The sequence below is a fragment of the Rhinoraja longicauda genome, chromosome 2, assembly GCF_053455715.1.
Source record: "Rhinoraja longicauda isolate Sanriku21f chromosome 2, sRhiLon1.1, whole genome shotgun sequence".
In the NCBI taxonomy this organism is placed as follows: domain Eukaryota; kingdom Metazoa; phylum Chordata; class Chondrichthyes; order Rajiformes; family Arhynchobatidae; genus Rhinoraja; species Rhinoraja longicauda.
The window spans coordinates 65625761-65647677 of record NC_135954.1 but is presented as its reverse complement, the minus strand read 5'-3'; the positions used below and the strand labels follow the sequence as shown (position 1 = coordinate 65647677).

At 39.4% G+C, this 21917-nt stretch overlaps 1 protein-coding gene across 1 annotated transcript in view; it reads left to right on the top strand.

The window, feature by feature from the left end:
- Nucleotides 1-21917, top strand: part of dnah5 (dynein, axonemal, heavy chain 5) — a 178979-nt gene that overhangs the window by 150352 nt on the left and 6710 nt on the right. Inside the window, exons 63-75 of the mRNA XM_078420238.1 lie at nucleotides 1611-1927; nucleotides 2879-3034; nucleotides 5042-5224; nucleotides 7157-7400; nucleotides 8480-8594; nucleotides 10157-10347; nucleotides 10814-10935; nucleotides 11649-11798; nucleotides 14897-15142; nucleotides 15534-15753; nucleotides 17082-17287; nucleotides 18350-18553; nucleotides 18986-19201. Of these exons, the coding sequence (XP_078276364.1) occupies nucleotides 1611-1927; nucleotides 2879-3034; nucleotides 5042-5224; nucleotides 7157-7400; nucleotides 8480-8594; nucleotides 10157-10347; nucleotides 10814-10935; nucleotides 11649-11798; nucleotides 14897-15142; nucleotides 15534-15753; nucleotides 17082-17287; nucleotides 18350-18553; nucleotides 18986-19201 (2570 nt within the window). The remainder of the gene's footprint in view (nucleotides 1-1610; nucleotides 1928-2878; nucleotides 3035-5041; nucleotides 5225-7156; nucleotides 7401-8479; nucleotides 8595-10156; nucleotides 10348-10813; nucleotides 10936-11648; nucleotides 11799-14896; nucleotides 15143-15533; nucleotides 15754-17081; nucleotides 17288-18349; nucleotides 18554-18985; nucleotides 19202-21917) is intronic.

The following is a 21917-nucleotide window of genomic DNA, read 5'->3' as shown; positions in this document are numbered from 1 at the left end:
AAAGATTTCCAATCACTTACCTGCTTGAAGATCCAAAGCCTAAAGGCAGGGAACCTGTTTAGGAGGATAATAAAGATGTTTCATGTCATTAGCTTTCCAACATTGGCCTCCTGTCTACTCTAAGTATCAGTTTTTGGGGGCAGGGAGCTTCCAATGGACTATGTGTTAGACATCCTACATGAGGACAATGACTGCATTTCAAAAGAAGAAGGGTCTCGACCCGAAACGTCACCTATTCCTTCTCTCCAGAGATGCTGCCTTTCCTGCTGAATTGCTCCAGCATTTTGTGCCTACCACTGCATTTCAAAAATTCTTCATTAGATGTAAAGCGCTTTGAGGTGCCTTTGTTAATGCAATTCTTTTTGTCATTAGTACTTTAATCCCTCTTGGGAATCTTTTCTCAAATTATCAATTTACCTTTGCCTTCAGGACAATAGACAATAGGTGCAGGAGTACGCCATTCGGCCTTCGAGCCAGCACCGCCATTCAATGTGATCATGGCTGATTATTCTCAATCAGTACCCCTTTCCTGCCTTCTCCCCATACTCCCTGACTCCGCTATCCTTAAGAGCTCTATCTAGCTCTCTCTTGAAAGCATTCAGAGAATTGGCCTCCACTGCCTTCTGAGGCAGAGAATTCCACAGATTCATAACTATCTGACTGAAAAAGATTTCCCTCTAAATGGCCTACCCCTTATTCTTAAACTGTGGCCCTTGGTTCTGGACTCCCCCAACATTGGGAACATGATTCCTGCCTGTAATGCGTCCAACCCCTTAATAATCTTTTATGTTTTGATAAGATCCCCTCTCATCCTTCTAAATTCCAGTGTATACGAGCCTAGTCGCTCTAGTCTTTCAACATATGACAGTCCCGCCATTCCGGGAATTAACCTAGTAAACCTACGCTGCATGCCCTCAATAGCAAGAATATCCTTCCTCAAATTTGGAGACTAAAACTGCACACAGTACTCCAGGTGCGGTCTCACTAGGGCCCTGTACAACTGCAGAAGGACCTCTTTGCTCCTATACTCAACTCCTTTTGTTATGAAGGCCAACATTCCATTGGCTTTCTTCACTACCTGCATGCTTTCTTTCAGTGACTGATGCACTAGGACACCCAGATCTCGTTGTACGTCCCCTTTTCCTAACTTGACACCATTCAGATAATACTCTGCCTTCCTATTCTTATTACCAAAGTGGATAACCTCACACTTATCCACATTAAACTGCATCAGCCATTCATCCGCCCACTCATACAACCTGTCCAAGTCACCCTGCAACCTCATAGCATCTTCCTCACAGTTCACACTGCCACCCAGCTTTGTGTCATCTGCAAATTTGCTAATGTTACTTTTAATCCCTTCATCCAAGTCATTAATGTATACTGTAAATAGCTGCGGTCCCAGCACTGAGCCTTGTGGTACCCCACTAGTCACTGCCTGCCGTTCTGAAAAGACTTTGCAACTTTAAATCCTATCACAGAAATATTTAGACTTTCTGGCTTTCTTCTTCTCTAATTATAGTTTCTATGTTATTATTGTAGTTTGAGGCATTAAATGATAAGATAAATAAAAATTGAATTGCTAATAAGTTTCATTTTTTTGGTTTTAGGTGATGTATTGTTGGCCACCGCATTTTTGTCATATTCAGGCCCCTTTAATCAAGAGTTCCGCAATTTGCTACTGAAAGATTGGGAGAGAGAAATGAAAACACACAAAATTCCCTTTGCCAACAATCTAAACCTTACAGACATGTTGATTGACATCCCGACAATTGGTGAATGGAACTTGCAAGGTTTACCAAATGATGAGCTGTCGATACAGAATGGGATCATTGTTACAAAAGCTGCTCGTTATCCTTTGCTGATTGATCCACAAAACCAGGGCAAGATATGGATAAAAAATAAAGAGATTTCCAATGAACTTCAGGTACCAGTTTTCTTTCCATTTTATTATGTTTTGTCAAACAGTTGACTTAACTTACAAGCTTTATCTGTGCATATCAATAAAGGTTATGCACTCGAGATGTGTCCAGTAAGTTGTGGTTTTAGAATATATTATTAAAACTTAAATTTGATAAATTTGCTTCGATAATTAATCAGGAAAATATTCATTATCTTTCAACAAAATCCTATTTGTTGAAGATTCTCCAACAACTTTGACTAGAATTGTCGATTACCTTTTCATGCTATTAAATTTAGCGCACAAACAAAATGCATATGTTAAATCAATGAGGCAGATCATAGCTATGAAATTGGTGTTGTAAAGTAAATGAAAGTGTATTCAAAACGATATTCCATAATTTATGTTGTATCTGTATAAAACTTTGGTTCGGCCACATTTGAATTACAGTATCATGCCTGATTTCTACACTGCAGAGGTTTATGAGGATGCTGTCGGGATTGGAGTGTATTCATTATAAGGGGAAGTTGGGGGATGAAGTTGGATTCTTTTCTCTGGAGCATAAGAGGCTGAGGGGTAACCTGACTGAAGTTTGTGAAATCATGAGTAGCAAAGATAATCAGTCTTTTCCCCAGGATGGAATTGTCAAATACAAGAGGGAATAGATTTAAGACAAGGAGAAAGTTTAAAGGAATGTACAAGGCAAGTTTTCTTTTTGCACAGAGTGGCAATTGTCTGAAAGGTGCTGCCAGGGGTGTTCGTAAAAACAGATTGATAGTAATATTTACGAGGCATTTAGACAGACACATGAACCGGTAGGGAATAGAGGGATACCGACCAGGTTCAGGCAGATGGGATTAGTTCAGATTGGTATTAGTCATCACAGACATGGTAGGTCAAAGGGTGATTCTTAAGCTTTATTGTTCTATGGTAAAATGTACTGTGTATTCATAAAAAACTTTTGATTCATATTTACAGATCACTTCTCTAAATCACAAATACTTCAGAAATCACCTAGAGGATGGGCTTTCTCTTGGAAGACCAGTACTTATTGAAGATATAGGAGAGGAATTGGACCCAGCACTAGACAATGTCTTGGAGAAAAACTTCATTAAAACAGGTTCCACATTCAAGGTAAGGGTGGTTGAACTTTGCCAGTGGAATATGCAGATAGTGGTAGATAGCTAAAATGTATACACATTTATACACAGAAACTGTAAATGCTAGAATCTTGAGCAAAGAACAGAGTACTAGTGGAACTCAGTGGGGCAGTCAGCATTTGAGGAGAGAATGAACAGATGACATTTCGACCCCAAACATCATGTGTCCATTCCTTCCACAGGTAGACACAAAATGCTGGAGTAACTGTCTGGGTCAGGCAGCATCTTTGGAGAAAGTGGATAGGTGACCTTTCAGGTCAGGTAGGACCCTTCTTCAGACTGATAGTGGTGGGGCTGGAAGCAGGATAAAAACAGGACAAATAGGGGCTGGCAACAGATGACCTCAGGCAGGGAAGTTCCCTGCCTGGCTGATTGTTGGTTAGGGATGGTGTGATCCCAAGAGGGATACATCTGTGTCCAAACTGTGGAACTGGTTAACTGACATTGCTTATTAAAAGTTACCTAAAATTAGAGAATTCAAGCAAAATATGAGGTATTGTTCCTCAAGTTTGGGTGTGGCCTCATTTGGCAATGGAGGAGCTCAGGACAGAAAAGTTGGTATGGGAATGGAAAGGAAGTGCATCTTCCACAGGTGCTGCCTAACCTGCTCAGTTCCTTCAGCACTTAATTTATTTGGCATCAATGTACATTCAGTTGAAATGTCAACACTTTATTGACTTTTTTAGATTTTTGCGATCTGAAAGTACTGGAGGACACTACTCGGGTTATATTGATACTATATAGTGTAGGAAAATAACTGCAGATACCAGTACAGATCGAAGGTATCACAAAGTGGGACAAAAAAAGGATATAGGTGGAGACAGGAAGACAGTGGGAGAACTGGGAAGGGGGAGGGGAAGAGAGGGACAGAGGAACTATCTAAAGTTAGAGAAGTTAATGTTCATACCGCTGGGCTGTAAGCAGGCACTTTCCCCTGCAACCGCAGGAGATGCTACACATGTCCCTTTACCTCCCCCCTCGACTCCATCCAAGGACCCAAACAGTCTTTCCAGGTGAGACAGAGGTTCACCTGCACCTCCTCCAACCTCATCTATTGTATCCGCTGTTCCAGATGTCAACTTCTCTACATCGGTGAAACCAAACGGAGGCTCGGCGATCGTTTCGCTCAACACCTTCGCTCAGTCTACCTTAACCAACCTGATCTCCCGATGGCTGAGCACTTCAACTCCCACTCCCAGTCTGACCTTTCTGTCATGGGCCTCCTCCAGTGTCATAGTGAGGCCCACCGGAAATTGGAGGAACAGCGCCTCATATTTCGCTAGGGCAGCTTACAGCCCAGCGGTATGAACATTGACTTCTCTAACTTTAGATAGTTCCTCTGTCCCTCTCTTCCCCTCCCCCTTCCCAGTTTTCCCACTGTCTTCCTGTCTCCATCTATATCCTTTCTTTGTCCCGCCGCCCCCTGACATCAGTCTGAAGAAGGGTCTCAACCTGAAACGTCACCCATTCCTTCTCTTCAAGATGCTGCCTGACCTGCTGAGTTACTCCAGCATTTTGTTGATACTGTATAGCATCAATTCATATTTTTACTCTGATCTGTTTATCTCTTTCAGTGCTCATGCCATGGTTGTGATAACATTTTTGCCAAGATGGCACCTGAGCCAGGCAACTCTCTGTGTGCTGGCCCCAAAGGGGCTCTGCAATCATTTATTACAATCACTCCACCCGTTTAAATCTCAACCTCCAACAGCAGAGTCAGACTTTACTGGACTTGTCTTGCTCTAAACGTTATTCCCTTTATCCTATATCTGTATACTGTGGACGGTTTGATTGTAACCTTTCTGCTGACTGGATAGCAGACAACAAAAAAGATTTTCACTGTACCTCTAGGTACACATGACAATAAACTAAACTAAACTAAAGAAAACAGCATCTGTGATTGTATGTATGAGCTGCCTGTAGGCCACAATTGCAGTGCAATTCAAAACTTCCTATTAAAGATCAATTCCTCTCTCACCAGGTGAAATTAGGTGATAAAGAAATTGATGTAATGAATGGATTTCGGCTCTACATTACCACCAAGCTTCCCAATCCAGCATACACCCCTGAGATCAGTGCTCGGACCTCCATCATTGACTTTACCGTAACGATGAAAGGGCTGGAAGACCAATTACTGGGTCGGGTCATTCTAACTGAAAAACAGGCAAGTCTGTACTGTTCATATTTGTGGATCCTGTGTAACAAAGGTTTAAAGTGTATTTTTTCATTAATATGCATCAACCTTTTTGGAATTTTTATCTTTAATTCATGTAAAATGATCACTGTAATGTTGATAAAATTTCAATTTCCTCAGTGGTAGTTGTGAATAAGCTTAGTTCCATGATTTTTATGACATAATTTTGATATGAGAAGGAAAGCTGGGAAAATTCAATTAAAAATGGGCTGAGGCACATAGTTTGAAATTAGATTGATACAGATTGCTCCTTTGCCTCGCTATTGCTGCCTAAAATAAAAAGGATGCCTTGCTGTAAGTTGTGAGGAGGATGCAAGGAGGCTTCAGAGTGATTTGGGGAATAAGTATAACATAGATAAATGTGAAGTTATCCTATTCAGTAGAGGGAAAAAAATGAAAGCAGACTATTATTTAAATAGTGACAGATTGGAAATGATGATGTATTAACAGATCGGAGTACCCTTGTACACAAGAGCAAGTATGTCTTGCTACAGTTATACTGAACCTTAGTGATACCACACATTATGTACAATTCTGGTCTTCTTACCTCAGAAAGGATAGAGTTCAATGAAGCCCTGCCAAACCGTTCCAAGATGGCAAATTTGCTGTATGACAATGGATTGGGTCAACTAGGCTTGTATTCACTAGAGTTGAGAAGAGTAAGAGGCAATCCCACTAAAACATACCAGCGAGGGGATACACCATCAGAAATTTGGGTCTGAAATCAGGAACACTTTCTTCTCAAAGGTGGTGAACCTGTGAAAGCTCTACCACAGAAGGCTCTGGAGGTCAAGACACTGAATATATTTATTGAGATTGATTTTTGGAGACAGACAGCATCTGGGAATATGGCTAGAGCTTGCAAACATGCTATTATGATTGTATTAGATTGCAGAGCAGGCCCAGCAACAAATGGCCCACTACTGCTTCTTTTTCACTCCATTTTTATGATCACTTAGCAGCCTCAGTATTACTACTGACTAGTGTCACTAAAAGGCCAGCATCTCTTCTTGGGCAGGAACATTGTGAGAGTTTTCAATCTGGGCTTAGCACTATGGTTCAATATTCAACAGAATATCCACAGATGTTTTCAGGTAGTGTTCCTGATTGTTTGGTGAAGGAGGGGGAAAGGAGAAATGTCCTGTATCTTCAGGGGGATGTTTTGAACTTTAGAAGCGTGCTCAGGAGATAGTGGGGAGAGGTCGCAGCCCAGTTCAATGCTTGTGGTGTTAATCCAAGAATGCAGATGCATGCAGAAATTATTTAGTTTAGTTTAGAGAAATAGTATGGAAACAGGCCCTTCAGATCACCAAGTCCGTGCCGACCAGCGATCACTAGCACCATCCTACACATACAAGGGACAATTTACAATTTTACCAAGCCAATTAGCATACAAACCTTTGGAGTGTGGGAGGAAACTGGAGCCCCTGGAGAAAACCCCAGCAGGTCACGGGGAGAATGTATAAACTCCATACAGACAGCACCTGTAGTCAGGATCGAACCCGAATCTCTAGAGCTGCAAGGCAGCAACTCCCCGGCTGCGCCACTGAGCCAATGAGCCTTGGGTCATTATTCTGTTGTTGATATACTTAACAATTAACTCTAGATCTCTTGAAAAGACTTCTGCAATGGCTCCAAAGGTTTAGCGTACTTACATTTCCCATTTGAGGTTCACCAACAAGAGCTTTCATATTCACGCATTAAATTGATGGGCTACTTTCTACCACTACGCCCTTGAAAAATAACTAATAGTTGAAAACTGCACTGCCAACATGATTAACAAAAATGTATGTGTGATTTGAGACATGCTCAGTTTTGAGTTATTTTGTGCTTCTAGGTAATGTACATTATATTTATACAGCTAAAAGTAAAAATTTCAAATGTTGCATTATGTGAAAATAGGAACTGGAAAAGGAACGCACAGATTTAATGGAGGATGTAACATCAAATAAGAGGAAGATGAAAGAACTGGAAGACAACCTGTTGTACCGCCTGACGAGCACAAAGGGCTCTCTTGTTGAGGATGAAAGTCTTATCACAGTGCTAAGCAGTACCAAAAAGACAGCTGAGGAGGTCACGCAGAAACTGCAGACAGCTGCGGAAACAGAGATACAGATTAATGCTGCTCGTGAGGAGTACAGACCAGGTGAGAACATATTGTTGTAAATGGAAAGGTTATGGGGTTGGTTATTGATATGAACAGAGAATAACTGATGCCAGAATTTTGTTGACAGGCAGATGGACACTGACCCATTTTTGACAATAGCACTCAGCCAACAATCAATAAAGCGCAGTACCTTTCACTGAGCATCTGGTACCTGTGTGAACAGTGAAATTATAGAATGCCCTGAATGAATCAGTTTGTATTACTAAGTTAGAAATGCCAGACTGTGACTTCCTCCATGTTCCCGACAGTAATGTAAAAATCAAATATTTAAAATATTAACACCAACTGAAAATTAATTAAGAATGACAAAGAAAATTTATCTTTTTAATTTTCATTAAGTATAGAAGATAAGGTTCCACATATTTGACAAGGTTCCGCATGCTAGGCTACTCTTGAAAGGTCGATCACATGTGATCCAAGGAGAGTTGCTGACTGGATAGAAAATTGGCTTCATGGAAGGAACCAGAGTCCAATGCAATCCACAAATTTGCAGAAGATCCCGCTGTTGTTGGAAAAATCTTGGGTGGTGATGATTCAGCATTCAGAAGTGAGATAGACCATCTGGTTGAGTGCTGCCACCACAACAATCCTTACTCATTGTCAACCAAAGAACTAATCATTGACTTCAGAAAGGGGAAGTTGGGAGATCAAGTGCCAGTTTTCATGGTGGGTTAGTGGTGGAGAGCTAGCGGCTTCAAATTCCTGGGCATAAACATCTCGGATGGTCCACTACAAAGATCAGGAACTGGAATTTTCTATAGCCATCAGGTTCCTGAACTGACCTGCACAAGCCTAATCCAATCTCAGCAATGTCTTTTGCACTGCCATAGAATTGTTTCTAAATTTGTTTTTGCGCTGTTGTCTTGCAGTATCGCTCTTTTTCCACTATCTTGTCTAAATTTTGTATAATTGTATGGGTAATTCACATTCATTGTGTTGACTGAGTCTATGTGCCTATGATGCTGCTGAAGGCAAGATTTTAATTGTACCTATAACTCATCATACTTGCGCATTTAACAATCAATTCAATTTGATTTGACCGTGTTATTTTCTCCTAGTGGCGACGAGAGGAAGTATCCTGTATTTTTTGATTACAGAGATGAGCATGGTGAATGTCATGTATCAAACCTCCTTACGCCAGTTCCTTGGGCTCTTTGACCTGTCATTAGCCAGGTAATTAAAATTTGGAAATATTTGATGGAGGTGCCGCAAAATTTTAAATTATATTGCAGCGTACTACCTTTACATGTAAGATTACAGACATTTTCTTCCGACCGATACACACACACACACAGAAATATCAGTGTATACGCAAATTAACATTTTTAATTTTGGAAGAATAATAATGCTTATCTTCAAGGTCAGTTTATTGTCACATGTACCAATTAAGGTACAGTGAAATTCGAATTACCATACAGCCATACTTTAAAAAAAAAGGAACAAGACACACAACTACATAAAAGTTAACATAAACATCCACCACGTTCCTCACTGTGATGGAAGGCAATAAGACGACCCCCGACAGGGCTCGCAAACTCCATGATGTTAAGTCCGCAGGCTCCCACGACGGGGCTCACCGGTCGATCTCCAGCAAAGGCCGCCAACTCCATGATGTTAGGCCGCAGTGCGGATGGAAATACGATACAGAAAAAAAATTGCATCTCTGTCGAGATAAGATTAGAAAACGTTTCCTCCAACTCCCGCCTATACCCCCACATAAAACAAGCTAAAGAACACTAAAAAACATCCATTTACAGACCTCCCAACCCGTCCGAATTTGGCGGAAAATTTCCGCTTTCTTATTTCATTTCCGCCATTCCGATTTCACCTCACATTTTTCTGCAAAACACATGCCTCGCCGCTCGCCCTGCCGCTCGCCTCGCCTCACGCCACTGGCCTCACCCGGTCTCACCTCATTGCTGGCCCGGTCTCGCCTCGCTGCTGGCCCAGCCTCGCCTCGCCTCACCGCTGGCCCCGATTCACCTTGGGAACTTTGTAATTACGATGTGATGGTACCACAATCACCAAATGTTATCATATATACATGCAGCACAGTGGTAGAGTTGCAGTCTTGCAGCACCAGAGACCTGGGTTTGATCCTGACCATGGGTGCTGTCTGTATGGAGTTTATACGTTCTCCCTGTGATTGCGTGGGTTTTCTCCAGGTGCTCTGGTTTCCTCCCACACTCTAAAGTCGTACAGGTATCTAGGCCTCGGTAAAATTATAAATTGTTCCTTGCGTATAGATAGTGCTAGTGTACGGGGTGATTGCTGGTCGGCACAGACTCAGTAGACCGAAAGTGCCCGCGCTGTATCTCTAAAGTCTATTGAAGTAAGGATCGTTCATGGAGTCCATTAGTGATTAATATTTCTGTAAAAGCTGTTCCACCAAACATGAAACTGCTAAATCCCAGTCAGGTTTTAAAATTTGACATAATTCTGTCATGAAGCACTGTAGAATTAGTAGCACCATACACTGTTGCATTTTAGTTTCTACCATTGTATTTTGAACTGATTGCTGTGGTGTGCTTTATGATGGTAATTTTATTTTCCACCCCTTTTGATGCAGGAGTGTATTATTGCACAGGTTCATATTTAACAGTTATGTAAATATATACAGATAAGACTTTTTGGTGTCTTCATTCATGATGCATTTCATTCGAATGGAGTTTCTGCATTATGGGTATGCTAACAGAATTAAATGTAGCTCTTTCAAATAAATATGTATCTTGCAGATCTACAAAAAGTCCAATTACCAGCAAAAGAATAGCAAATATCATTGAGCATATGACCTATGAAATCTATAAATATGCAGCCCGTGGTCTGTATGAGGAACACAAGTTTTTGTTCACTCTCCTCCTCACACTTAAGATCGACATGCAACGCCATAGACTGAAACATGAAGAGTTCCTTACCCTTGTTAAAGGTCAGAATATTAATTGTCATTACTTTTACATTGTGGTGAGACAAACGATACCTACTGGGGAAATCCACCAATCTACTTGTTTTAATCGGAGATTGTTCTATTTCATTTTGAATGTATTTATCAGTCTGTGATTATTATAACATGTAACAGTTTTCTGAAACAAATGGAATATTGACTCTAATCAATGTATGGCTTTAGTGTCAACTGAATTGGGTACCACCATACAACGCCTTTGGTTGAATGTAATATTACAAATCATTTAAAAAATGTCCACTATCCAAGTGACCTCTAAAATGGCAGCCGTAAATAACTTCTGGCTTCAGAATTGTACTGAAGCGCATAATGAACTTATATAAGTCACAAAGCAAAATTGTATTTTATTTTAAGAAGGAATTTCATTTATGAAACCTATGATGGGAGTTGTATTTGTGTAACCTGCCAATTTTAATCATTTATATGATTGCAGGTGGTGCTTCATTGGACCTGAAGGCTTGCCCTCCAAAACCAGCAAAGTGGATTTTGGATATGACCTGGTTAAACCTGGTGGAGCTGAGTAAACTTGGACAATTTGCAGATGTCTTAGACAAGGTATGTTAAGAACTGATAAAACACAATGCAGATGGTTACATTGTGGAATAAAGATGTATTAAAAGTATAAAGACGTTCCACACACTACTGTTTAATAACAAGTCCCCTTTGCTTATGCTCTTCTACACTGTGGTTCACTCAGACTTTGTCAAGCTGACTGGCTAGAGTCTATTGAGTGGTTCTTTGAGAGAAACCTTTATATTTTTAAGGTAAGAGGAAAATCCATGCAACTGAAACAGTTAAAAATCAATAAAAACATTTAATCAGAAATTTATTTAATTTAAATGATGGTCATGATGAAAGCATTTGACCCAAAATGTGGAACTGTCCATTTCCCTCCACAGTTGTCACTGAGCTCTAGTTGCTCTTTTTTGTTGCTGGGAAAGCATCATGCCTGGCTCCATAATTCACTGTATTACTAAGGCCACCTGTTACTACAAAAATTGCTTTATTAATAACAAAAATAGCAAGAACAATTGATACCGAATTGATTAATTCTGATCATGAGATCAATTTGATTTTAAAAAATCACGTTATTCATAAAAGACAACACAAATTAAAAAAATGCTGCCCTTTTAATCATTCAGCTTTAATGTCAGTGGGAAGAGAGTGAAGATATTACTGTGTTGTGTACTGGTGACTTGAATAATGTCTCTCTGTATTGCAAGTTTTTTTTCCATTTATCATCTAATCTTATAACTTTACTTAAATAGATTGGGAGAAATGAGAAACTGTGGAAAAACTGGTTTGATAAAGAAGCACCTGAAGAAGTAGTTCTGCCAAATGCATATGACCAGTGCTTGGACTGTTTTCGACGTCTTCTCTTAATCAGATCTTGGTGTCCTGATAGAACCATTGCTCAGGTATTCACCAGTATCCATATGAATGTTGGCATTTCCAGAATTTAAATACAGTAAACCTCGTTATTACGGCCCTCTTTATAACGGATTTGGTTATAGCGGACGAACCTGCAAAACTGGGATAACATAGAACTAGTGTGTTGAACTAGATTGTTGGTCGGTGAGGACTCGGTGGGCCAAAGAGTTTGTTTCCACACTTTATCATTAAGAAATAGGTCCATAACACACTGAAAGTAGCAAAACAAGTTGATAGAGTAATAAAAAAAAGGCATATGGTATGCTTCCTTTCATTGGTCAGGACATTGAGTATAAGAGTCAGGAAGTCGTAATGCAAATTTATAAGACTTTGGTTAAGCTGCATTTGGAGTATTATGTACAGTTCTGGTCACCCCATTACAGGAAGGATGTCAAAGCTTTGGAAAGGGTATACAGAGAAAAGTTTTGTATCATTTAACAAAATGCTGCCTGGAATAGAGGGTATTACCTACAAGGGGAGGTGGACAGATTTGGATTGTTTTTTTCTGGAGGCTGCGTGGAGACCAGATAGAAGTAAATACAATTATGAGAGGCATGGGTAGAGGTAGAAAGTCAGGATCTTTTTTTCCTGGATAGACAAATCTAATTCTGGAAAGCATACCTTTAGCTGAAAGGAGTTGCGCAGGGCAAGTTTTTTTTCGCACAGAGGGTCGTGAGTGCCTGGATCGCGCTATTGGGGTGGTGGTGAAGCAGTTATGTTGGTGGCATTTAAAGACTATTAGAAAGGGATATGAGTTATGTGCAGGACATAAGTGATGGTCTTGGCATCATGTTTTGCACAGATATTGTGCTGTGTGTACTGTTCAATGATTGGTACATTGTGATCTCAAATTTATTTCTAAGTTGCAAAGAAAATAGTGGTATATTGGGTTAATTTATTGACCAAAGCAAATGTGTGACATTTATTTGCCTCATTTCAACAATAGTATTGTTCTAAGTAGATTAAAATAGATTCTAAGTAGATTGTTCTGCCACAACATTTGATCAATTGCATTGTGAAGTAGTTTTTATGGTCTAAAAGTCATAAAATCTAATTTTAAATGGTTACTTCCATCTGGTGGGAGAGGCAGAGGAAGCAAAAAAAAGTTATTTATGACCACTGATGAGAACAATTCATTGCTTACAAGTTGGTTTCAGTAGGTTCTTTCCCACTACAAAAGTTGCCCTGTTTCCAGGTGAATCTTTCTTTTGGGGTGTCTATTCTTGACTTGCCATTGTGGGTACAGAGAGGATTTCCAGTAGTCCACTATTGTTAAACGGGCCCAATGTGTACTTTAACTGCAAACCACAGTTTCTATTTCTTTTCACAGGTGGTCATGTATGTGATTTATTTTGCCATATGGTAGCTCCCTCATGACCTCAGGAGATATCCGGCATCCGCTGCCACTTACTCTGTTTGGGTTTCCAGGTCATGGCATACATCAGCTGGTGTTGGTTTAGTTACAATATTCAAGCTTTAATATTGGTTAGTTTTTAATCATCAGATCATTTTTTGTAGGGCAGAGCATTTTTTTGAGAGAACGAATAAATAGTACTGGAACACTTTTGCAAAGCAGTTGTGCAAATGAAAGGAACTGACCTTTCTCTTGGTTGATTTTGCGTAAGGTTAATTAGCAGTTTCATAGTTAATCAGTCTTGCAAATACTCTTGTCATAACATGGTTGATTTGGTGGCAGAGCTTGTGCTGCAAGTGTTTTGTCATTGGAATAGAAGAAGCTTCAAGGTTTTTACATAGTCATGTTAAATGTGATGGATGCCAAAATACTGCTTTATTGCAATTTCCAACAATTGTATTTCTCTCTGATTTTGAAGTGCGACCGGTGGTTTTGAAACTCAATGAATCACGTGGTTTATGATCCTTCAGATTGTAGGCGTTTAAAGCAGTATTTGATTGATGGTCTGATGTCTGAGACATAAGCGCTAGTGACACTGCTGATCTGGTTTCTTTCCATATATTGGGTGAAATTTAAAGCCAGATCAGTGCATGAACCATGGACCCAGTTGCTTCAGCGAAGACTTGCTTTTCCAAAAGTGGAAGGAAGCATTTTAGGACATAACTCTCAATGTTTATTGGGTTGGTAAAAGGAGGAGATTGATTTTATAGTCTTTGGGATAAGAAGTGCGACATTATTAATTTGTCTCCTGATTTTGGGCATACAGTCTGTCATCCTGCAGATGTTGGATAGTTTCAGAAGCCAATCCTCATTGCTTGTCAGAATTTTATCCAAACCGGTATTCTTGATGTGTTTGCGGTCTTTTCACGTTGTAGACTATTGTTCCATTGTAAATCAGTTGAAGGTGTCTGGTTTCTTAATTTTCTAATGTATTTTTCACCTGGTCCACAAAATCTTCAGAACAAGTAGCTGTAGAAGTCTGAACTATCTGGCATTAAAATTGTTGCAGGGTGAAATCAGATCAAGAAAAAGAATCAAATTTAATTCTAATGAAACAGATGTTTCCTATCTGCTTTTGCTGTAGTCTTCAGGTCATACAAAGACAAAGCAGCACATTTTAGGTTGATCGGTAATACTCCATTCTTCTTTTCAGCTTTCTCTATTCTCTCTCTCTTCCTCTTCTGATCCTTAATATATGCTCTGTTTGTAAAAACAGAATTTAATGTTAAAATAAAATATAAGTTCTATTCACCTGGTTTCTACTTATCAACAGGTCTTAAAATACATCTACAAAAGTATCTAAGATGGTTGGGAATTGAAGCCCTTTAATAATAAAATCTCAAAAGCTGCATTCTTTACTTTTATCCCTTTTTAATTATTTATCTTTTCGGAAGCAGAGTTATGGAAATGCCATAGTATTAATTATCTCATGACAGATGAAATGGAGTTTAAGGGTCTTCACATATGCATTAATTGTATGTTGGCTTAGATTTGTTTGTGAATTCAAATTATGCAATTTAAAACATTCACTCTTTAATTGTGAAGAGTACCATCAAATTATCATTATTATTTTGAATGGAAGTGAAGGATTGAATAGCGGTGTGTTATTTAATGTAATAACTGTTTTGCATGAGTAACAGGAATGTGAATCTTTAATTTTCTTGTATTTAGGCTCGTAAGTACATCATGGATGCAATGGGAGAAAAATATGCAGAAGGAGTCATCCTGGACATGGAAAAGACTTGGGAGGAATCAGATAGATATACTCCACTTATCTGTTTTCTATCTATGGGCTCAGATCCCACTGATTCCATCATAGCCTTGGGCAAAAGAGTCAAGATAGAGACACGCTGCGTCTCTATGGGTCAGGGCCAAGAGGTTCATGCTCGGAAGCTACTTCAGCAGACTATGACCAATGTAAGAGTAAAATCCATATCATAATTTTGCATTTTACTTATTGCATATAAAATATACCTATTTATGAAAACAACAATTCCCTCTTTTCCCCCCCGACATCCTCTAATCTTCCTGGCACCTAATCTCTGACTCCCTCCACAAAGTATTCACTTAGCTTGATGTTCTGGTTAAAACCTGCTGAGCTCATTTTAACTTTAAACATATATCAGTGATCCAGTGTTTAAACATTGTCAGAAGAGCTATTCCCATGCTGATTCATCCAATAACGGCAAAAGGAATTTATGACTATCCATTGTACTCTTGTTTCTGTTTATTATTAACTGTCTGTGTATACATTTATACATTTTATTTCTGATAGGAGATACTACAAAATTGCCTCTCTTTTATTTAGGGTGGTTGGGCTTTGCTCCAGAATTGCCACTTGGGTCTCGATTTCCTGGATGAATTATTGGACATCATTACAGAAACAGAAAATATCCATGAAACTTTTCGACTATGGATGACCACAGAAGTTCACAAATTATTCCCAATTGCCCTTCTGCAAATGTCAATTAAATTTACCAATGAGCCTCCACAGGGTCTACGGGCAGGTTTAAAAAGAACCTACTGTGGTAAGCCAGAAATATAGATAGATGCATTTAAAACCTTTGAAGATCCAAAACATTACAATAGGTTTTGGCACATTTACTATCCTGTCACCATCTATGAACTGTATTAATATATTTGCCAATGTAATTGAGCATCTAACATTTTCTTAGTTGCAAACTTGGAGAGCTTTGAAGAACCCATGCACGTTGTGGTCGATAAAGCTACATGTGGTGTTTAAAGTACATACTATATTTTCCATATGAATTAAGAACAATCAGCAAGAAACATTAGCGATCTTCACCAATGATTCTTTTTAACTTCAATGGACTTCCAGACAGGAGGAAAACAATCCAAGTTAGTCCCATCACTCCTAGCAAATGCATGTCAATCTACGCAAGATGAGCCTCTTGTGCACCCTCTCTGAAGTTTCCTCATGCTTCTTATGGTGAGGCAACCAGAACTATACATGCATGAGGCCAAACAAAAGGTTTGTACAGCAGTAACCTGACTTCTCAGATTGTTCTGTACATCAGTGCCCTAGGTCATGCCGTTAACTGCATACTTCCCCTTGCATTTGATCTTCCAAAATGCATCATCTCCCATTTGTCCAGATTAAGTTCCATCTGCCATTTCTTCACCCAAATTTCCAGTGTATCGTTTGACAACATCCCTCACTATCTACATTTCCACCAATTTTCATGTCATCTGCAAACTTACTGATCAGACTACCAGCATTTTCATATTTGGTGAATTGTCAGCTTGCAGATGCAGTATATGGCAGGATCTCCTGCATTTATACAAGTGCAGATCCTTGCATGACCACTAGTTATTGCCTTCCAGTCAGAAAAACACACCACCTGGATTATCCTGCCTTCAATGACATGTCAATTATGGATCCAATTTACCAACTCTGCGTGGAACCCATGTGACTTACTCTACTGGACCAGGCCTGCAACAACTTACCTTGGAATCAATTTAACATTTGAACTACTCGCTACTTTAGGGTATATAGCCCGTGTCATTTGAATGAAATGTTAAGGAAAGATGCTCATCTGCAGTGGAGAGTAGTTCTGTGCCAAATTTTCACACTTACAATCCCACTGTAACCATTTAATTGATTAATCGCCTGATGGATTCTTGGAGTCTTCAACCTTGAATTAACTATTCAAAAACCTATTGTGTATCTTTAGTGTTTATCCTATTATTGGAGATGCACAATACACGTTTTCTGTATAAGATGGATTTTCCACATCTAATGGATGAATTTATTTCAAATGACTACCAGATACTTTGTAAAGTTCTTATCACCAGCTTAATATTTGAATCAATTACCAAGAACTTTTATTTACAGGAATTAGTCAAGATCTGTTGGATGTTAGTAACATGACTCCGTGGAAGCCTATGCTCTACGCAGTGGCTTTTTTACACTCAACCGTGCAAGAACGCCGCAAGTATGGACCTTTGGGTTGGAATATTCCATACGAATTTAACCAAGCTGACTTTAATGCTACGGTACAGTTTGTTCAAAACCATCTGGATGATATGGATATTAAGAAGGTACAGACTGATTTTTTTCCAATTCTTGCACTTTGGTACTGATGATACAGAAGTATGGTTAGATGAATTAACTACTCCCAATTCCAAAAGGGGAAGTCTGACTTTGATATTATGCAGCATTCTCAGCAGCATTAAAATATACAGGGCTATACAATAGCAGTGGAAAAACCCCCCAATTGTTCACACTTTCCCATTGAGACAATGTGATGTCTCAAAATCAAACTGAGATTCTCTTAAAATTATTGTATTTACACCAAAGTATTTCTTCGGATCAATGATTGGCATTGAACAAACTTCGACATTAACGAATTTATGAAAAGGAGATGTAGATCTCAATCTTTGGGGAATAGAACCAACTTTCACTGACCTCTAATTTCCATGTGTTCTTTCATGGGAGATCAGCAGTATCCATGGAGAAAGAGAAACCAGCTAAAAAAAACCATGTGCACCAATTTTCCTGAGAATCTGCAGTTACCAATACACATTAATGACAGAACCTATAACGTAGAACAGTATAACAAAGGAATAGGCCCTTTGGCCCTTGACGTCAGTGTTAAATGTGATGCTAAATTAAGCTAATTCCTCCAATTCCTGCATATTCATGTGCCTGCCTAAAAACCTCCTAAATGTCACTATCGTATCTGCTTCCACCACCATCCCTGGCAGCTCTTTCCATGCATTTACAACAAAAACACTTTGCCCTGCATGCCCCTTTAACTTTCTCCATATGATCCAAATCCTCTTTCATTATTTGTAGATCTGGTGGTGCATTGCAATCTCAGCTATACGAAATCGCTGTTGTTGGATGTTTTATAATGTTATCATACACACCAATAATAAGAAAATAACTGCAGATGCTGGTACAAATTGATTTATTCACAAAATGCTGGAGTCCGAAGAAGGGTCTCGACCCGAAACGTCACCCATTCCTTCTCTCCCGAGATGCTGCCTGACCTGCTGAGTTACTCCAGCATTTTGTGAACACACCAATAATAATGTTGTCTTATCCTATATATTTAAATATAAAATTACACACAAATTTGTATTTTTTTCAATTACAAGGGTGTTTCTTGGACGACAGTGAGATACATGATTGGTGAGATCCAATATGGTGGGAGAGTCACAGATGATTATGATAAACGATTGCTGAACACATTTGCAAAGGTCTGGTTCAGTGAAAATATGTTTGCTTCAGATTTTTGCTTCTATAAGAATTACAATATTCCCAAGTGCAATTTAGTGGATCAATATCTCCAGTACATTCAGGTATGTGAACACCTCAATCAATCTGTGCTTAGCTTAATAATAGGTTGTATGTAAATGCTTTTAGCTAAATAAAGCTTTCCTAATTTCTAATACTTTGAGAATAGCTATATTCATTTTTTTCTTTCCTAACCTTGTTTTAATGTTTTTTGAATGCAAATTGAGTCACAAATTTTTAATCTAGTGCAAGAGTTTGATATTCCTTAGAAATAATTATTTTTATCAGAGCATTTTGACCATTATGTGCACAAACTGGAATATGAGCCTTAAACAACTGGCTGTTTCATTTCATGTAATTAGTAATTGGTTCTCTATTTGTAGACTGCCATTAAGTATTTTCTTTCTCACACTATAATCTTCACCTAAACTATAACAGTATATTATTTTTAAAATCCATTTACCAAGGAATAATATCAAACATTCTTAACATTGCAGAATCTGCCTACATATGACACACCTGAAGTGTTTGGTCTGCATACCAACGCTGATATTACTTACCAGAGCAAACTTGCCAAGGATGTCCTAGATACTATATTAAGCATTCAGCCCAAGGACAGCTCGAGTGGAGGGGGTGAAACGAGAGAAGCTGTGGTAGTAAGGTTGGCTGATGACATGTTAGAGAAGCTACCTGTGGACTACATACCATTTGAGGTAGGTAATAACTGGGTAAAGCAGATAGTTTCTATGGGTTGGTTTAAATCTCTGCAAGTTAATGTAATGCAGAATTAACAATAGACAATAGGTGCAGGAATAGGCCATTCGGCCCTTCGAGCCAGCACCCCACCATTCAATGTGATCATGGCTGATCATTCTCAATCAGTACCCCGTTCCTGCCTTCTCCCCATACCCCCTGACTCCTTAAGAGCTCTATCTAGCTCTCTCTTGAATGCATTCAGAGACTTGGCCTCCACTGCCTTCCACAGATTTACAACTCTCTGACTGAAAAAGTTTTTCCTCATCTCCGTTCTAAATGGCCTACCCCTTATTCTTAAACTGTGGCCCCTGGTTCTGGACTCCCCCAACATTGGGAACATGTTTCCTGCCTCTAACGTGTCCAACCCCTTAATAATCTTATATGTTTCGATAAGATCCCCTCTCATCCTTCTAAATTCCAGTGTATACAAGCCTAGTCGCTCCAGTCTTTCAACATATGACAGTCCCGCCATTCCTGGAATTAACCTAGTAAACCTACGCTGCACGCCCTCAATAGCAAGAATATCCTTCCTTAAATTTGGAGACCAAAACTGTACACAGTCCTCCAGGTGCGGTCTCACTAGGGCCCTGTACAACTGCAGAAGGACCTCTTTGCTGCTATACTCAACTCCTCTTGTTATGAAGGCCAACATTCCATTGGCTTTCTTCACTGCCTGCTGTACCTGCATGCTTCCTTTCAGTGACTGATGCACTAGGACACCAAGATCTCGTTGTACGTCCCCTTTTCCTAACTTGACACCATTCAGATAATAATCTGCCTACTTATTCTTACCACCAAAGTGGATAACCTCACACTTATCCACGTTAAACTGCATCCGCCCACTCACACAACCTGTCCAAGTCACCCTGCAACCTCATAACATCTTCCTCACAGCTCACACTACCACCCAGCTTTGTATCATCTGCAAATTTGCTAATATTACTTTTAATCCCTTCATCCAAGTTATTAATGTATATTGTAAATAGTTGCGGTCCCAACGCCGAGCCTTGCGGTACCCCACTAGTCACTGCCTGCCATTCTGAAAAGGACCCATTTATCCCCACTCTTTGCTTTCTGTCTGTCAACCAATTTTCTATCCATGTCAGTACCCTACCCCCAATACCATGTGCTCTAATTTTGCCCACTAATCTCCTATGTGGGACCTTGCCGAAGGCTTTCCGTAAATCCATGCTGGCTCGGAACGATCCTGTTACTGCTATCCAAATGCTCCGCAATTTCGTCTTTTATAATTGACTCCAGCATCTTCCCCACCACTGATGTCAGACTAACTGGTCCATAATTTCCCGTTTTCTCTCTCCCTCCTTTCTTAAAAAGTGGGATAACATTAGCTACTCTCCAATCCACAGAAACTGATCCTGAATCTATAGAACACTGGCAAATGATCACCAATGCATCCACAATTTCTAGAGCCACCTCCTTAAGTACCCTGGGATGCAGACCATCAGGCCCTGGGGATTTATCAGCCTTCAGTCCCATCAGTCTACCTTAGTGAAGACAGATCCAAAGTACCGGTTCAAGTCGTCTGCCATTTCCGTGTTCCCCATTATAAATTCCCCTGCTTCTGACTTCAAGGGACCCACATTTGCCTTGACTATTTTTTTCCTCTTCACATACCTAAAAAAGCTTTTACTATCCTCCTTTATATTATTGGCTAGCTTACCCTCGTACCTCATCTTTTCTCCCCGTATTGCCTTTTTAGTTATCTTCTGTTGCTCTTTAAAACATTCCCAATCCTCTGGCTTCCCACTCTTCTTTGCTATGATATATTTTTTCTCTTTTATTTTTATGCTGTCCTTGACTTCCCTTGCCAGCCACGGGTGCCTCTTATTCCCCTTAGAATATTTCCTCCTCTTTGGGATAAATTGATCCTGCAACTTCTGCATTGTTCCCAGGAATACCTGCCATTGCTGTTCCACTGTCTTCCCTGCTAGGGCCTCCTTCCAGTCAAATCCATCCAGCATCTGCCTCAGTAATCCCCTTTGCTATACTGTAATACTGACACTTCCGATTTTCCCTTCTCCCTCTCAATTTGTAGAGTAAAACTTATCATATTGTGATCACTACATCCTAATGGCTCTTTTACCTTGAGTTCCCTTATCAGATCAGGTTCATTGCGCAAACTAACCCATTAACCTTAAACTTTGAAAATTTGTAGTTCAGCATTTTTTAAATCTGCAAAAATTCACTGATGCATCAAAATCATAATGTTTTCCTTTGGATTTCCTTTTTAAGAGTTTTTGATTACCTGTAAGAGATTTCAACTGCTAAGATTTTTTCATATTTTGAGAAACTGTCCCGGTAATTTGCTTCATAATTCCTGATAATGTTATATTCTTGCTAAACTGCAATGGTTTTGTAGCATTGCAAATAGATCATTTTATGTGAAGAGAAACACATCTGAGCAAAATTTGTTAAATTTCCACTATGTTGTATTAATCTTGTTTCTTTAATAAGAGAAATGTGTAGGGAGCTTAAGATGAACACTGGGGAGAGGGGCTGAAAAGTGTTAGAGGGCTCAGATGTGAGGGATCTAGTCAACTTAAAAGGGGCATGAGTGAGAAATTGATCAGTGCAGTCTTTTATTTTTAAGTCAAGTCTACTTTATTTGTCACATACACATACAAGATGTGCAGTGAAATGAAAGTGGTAATG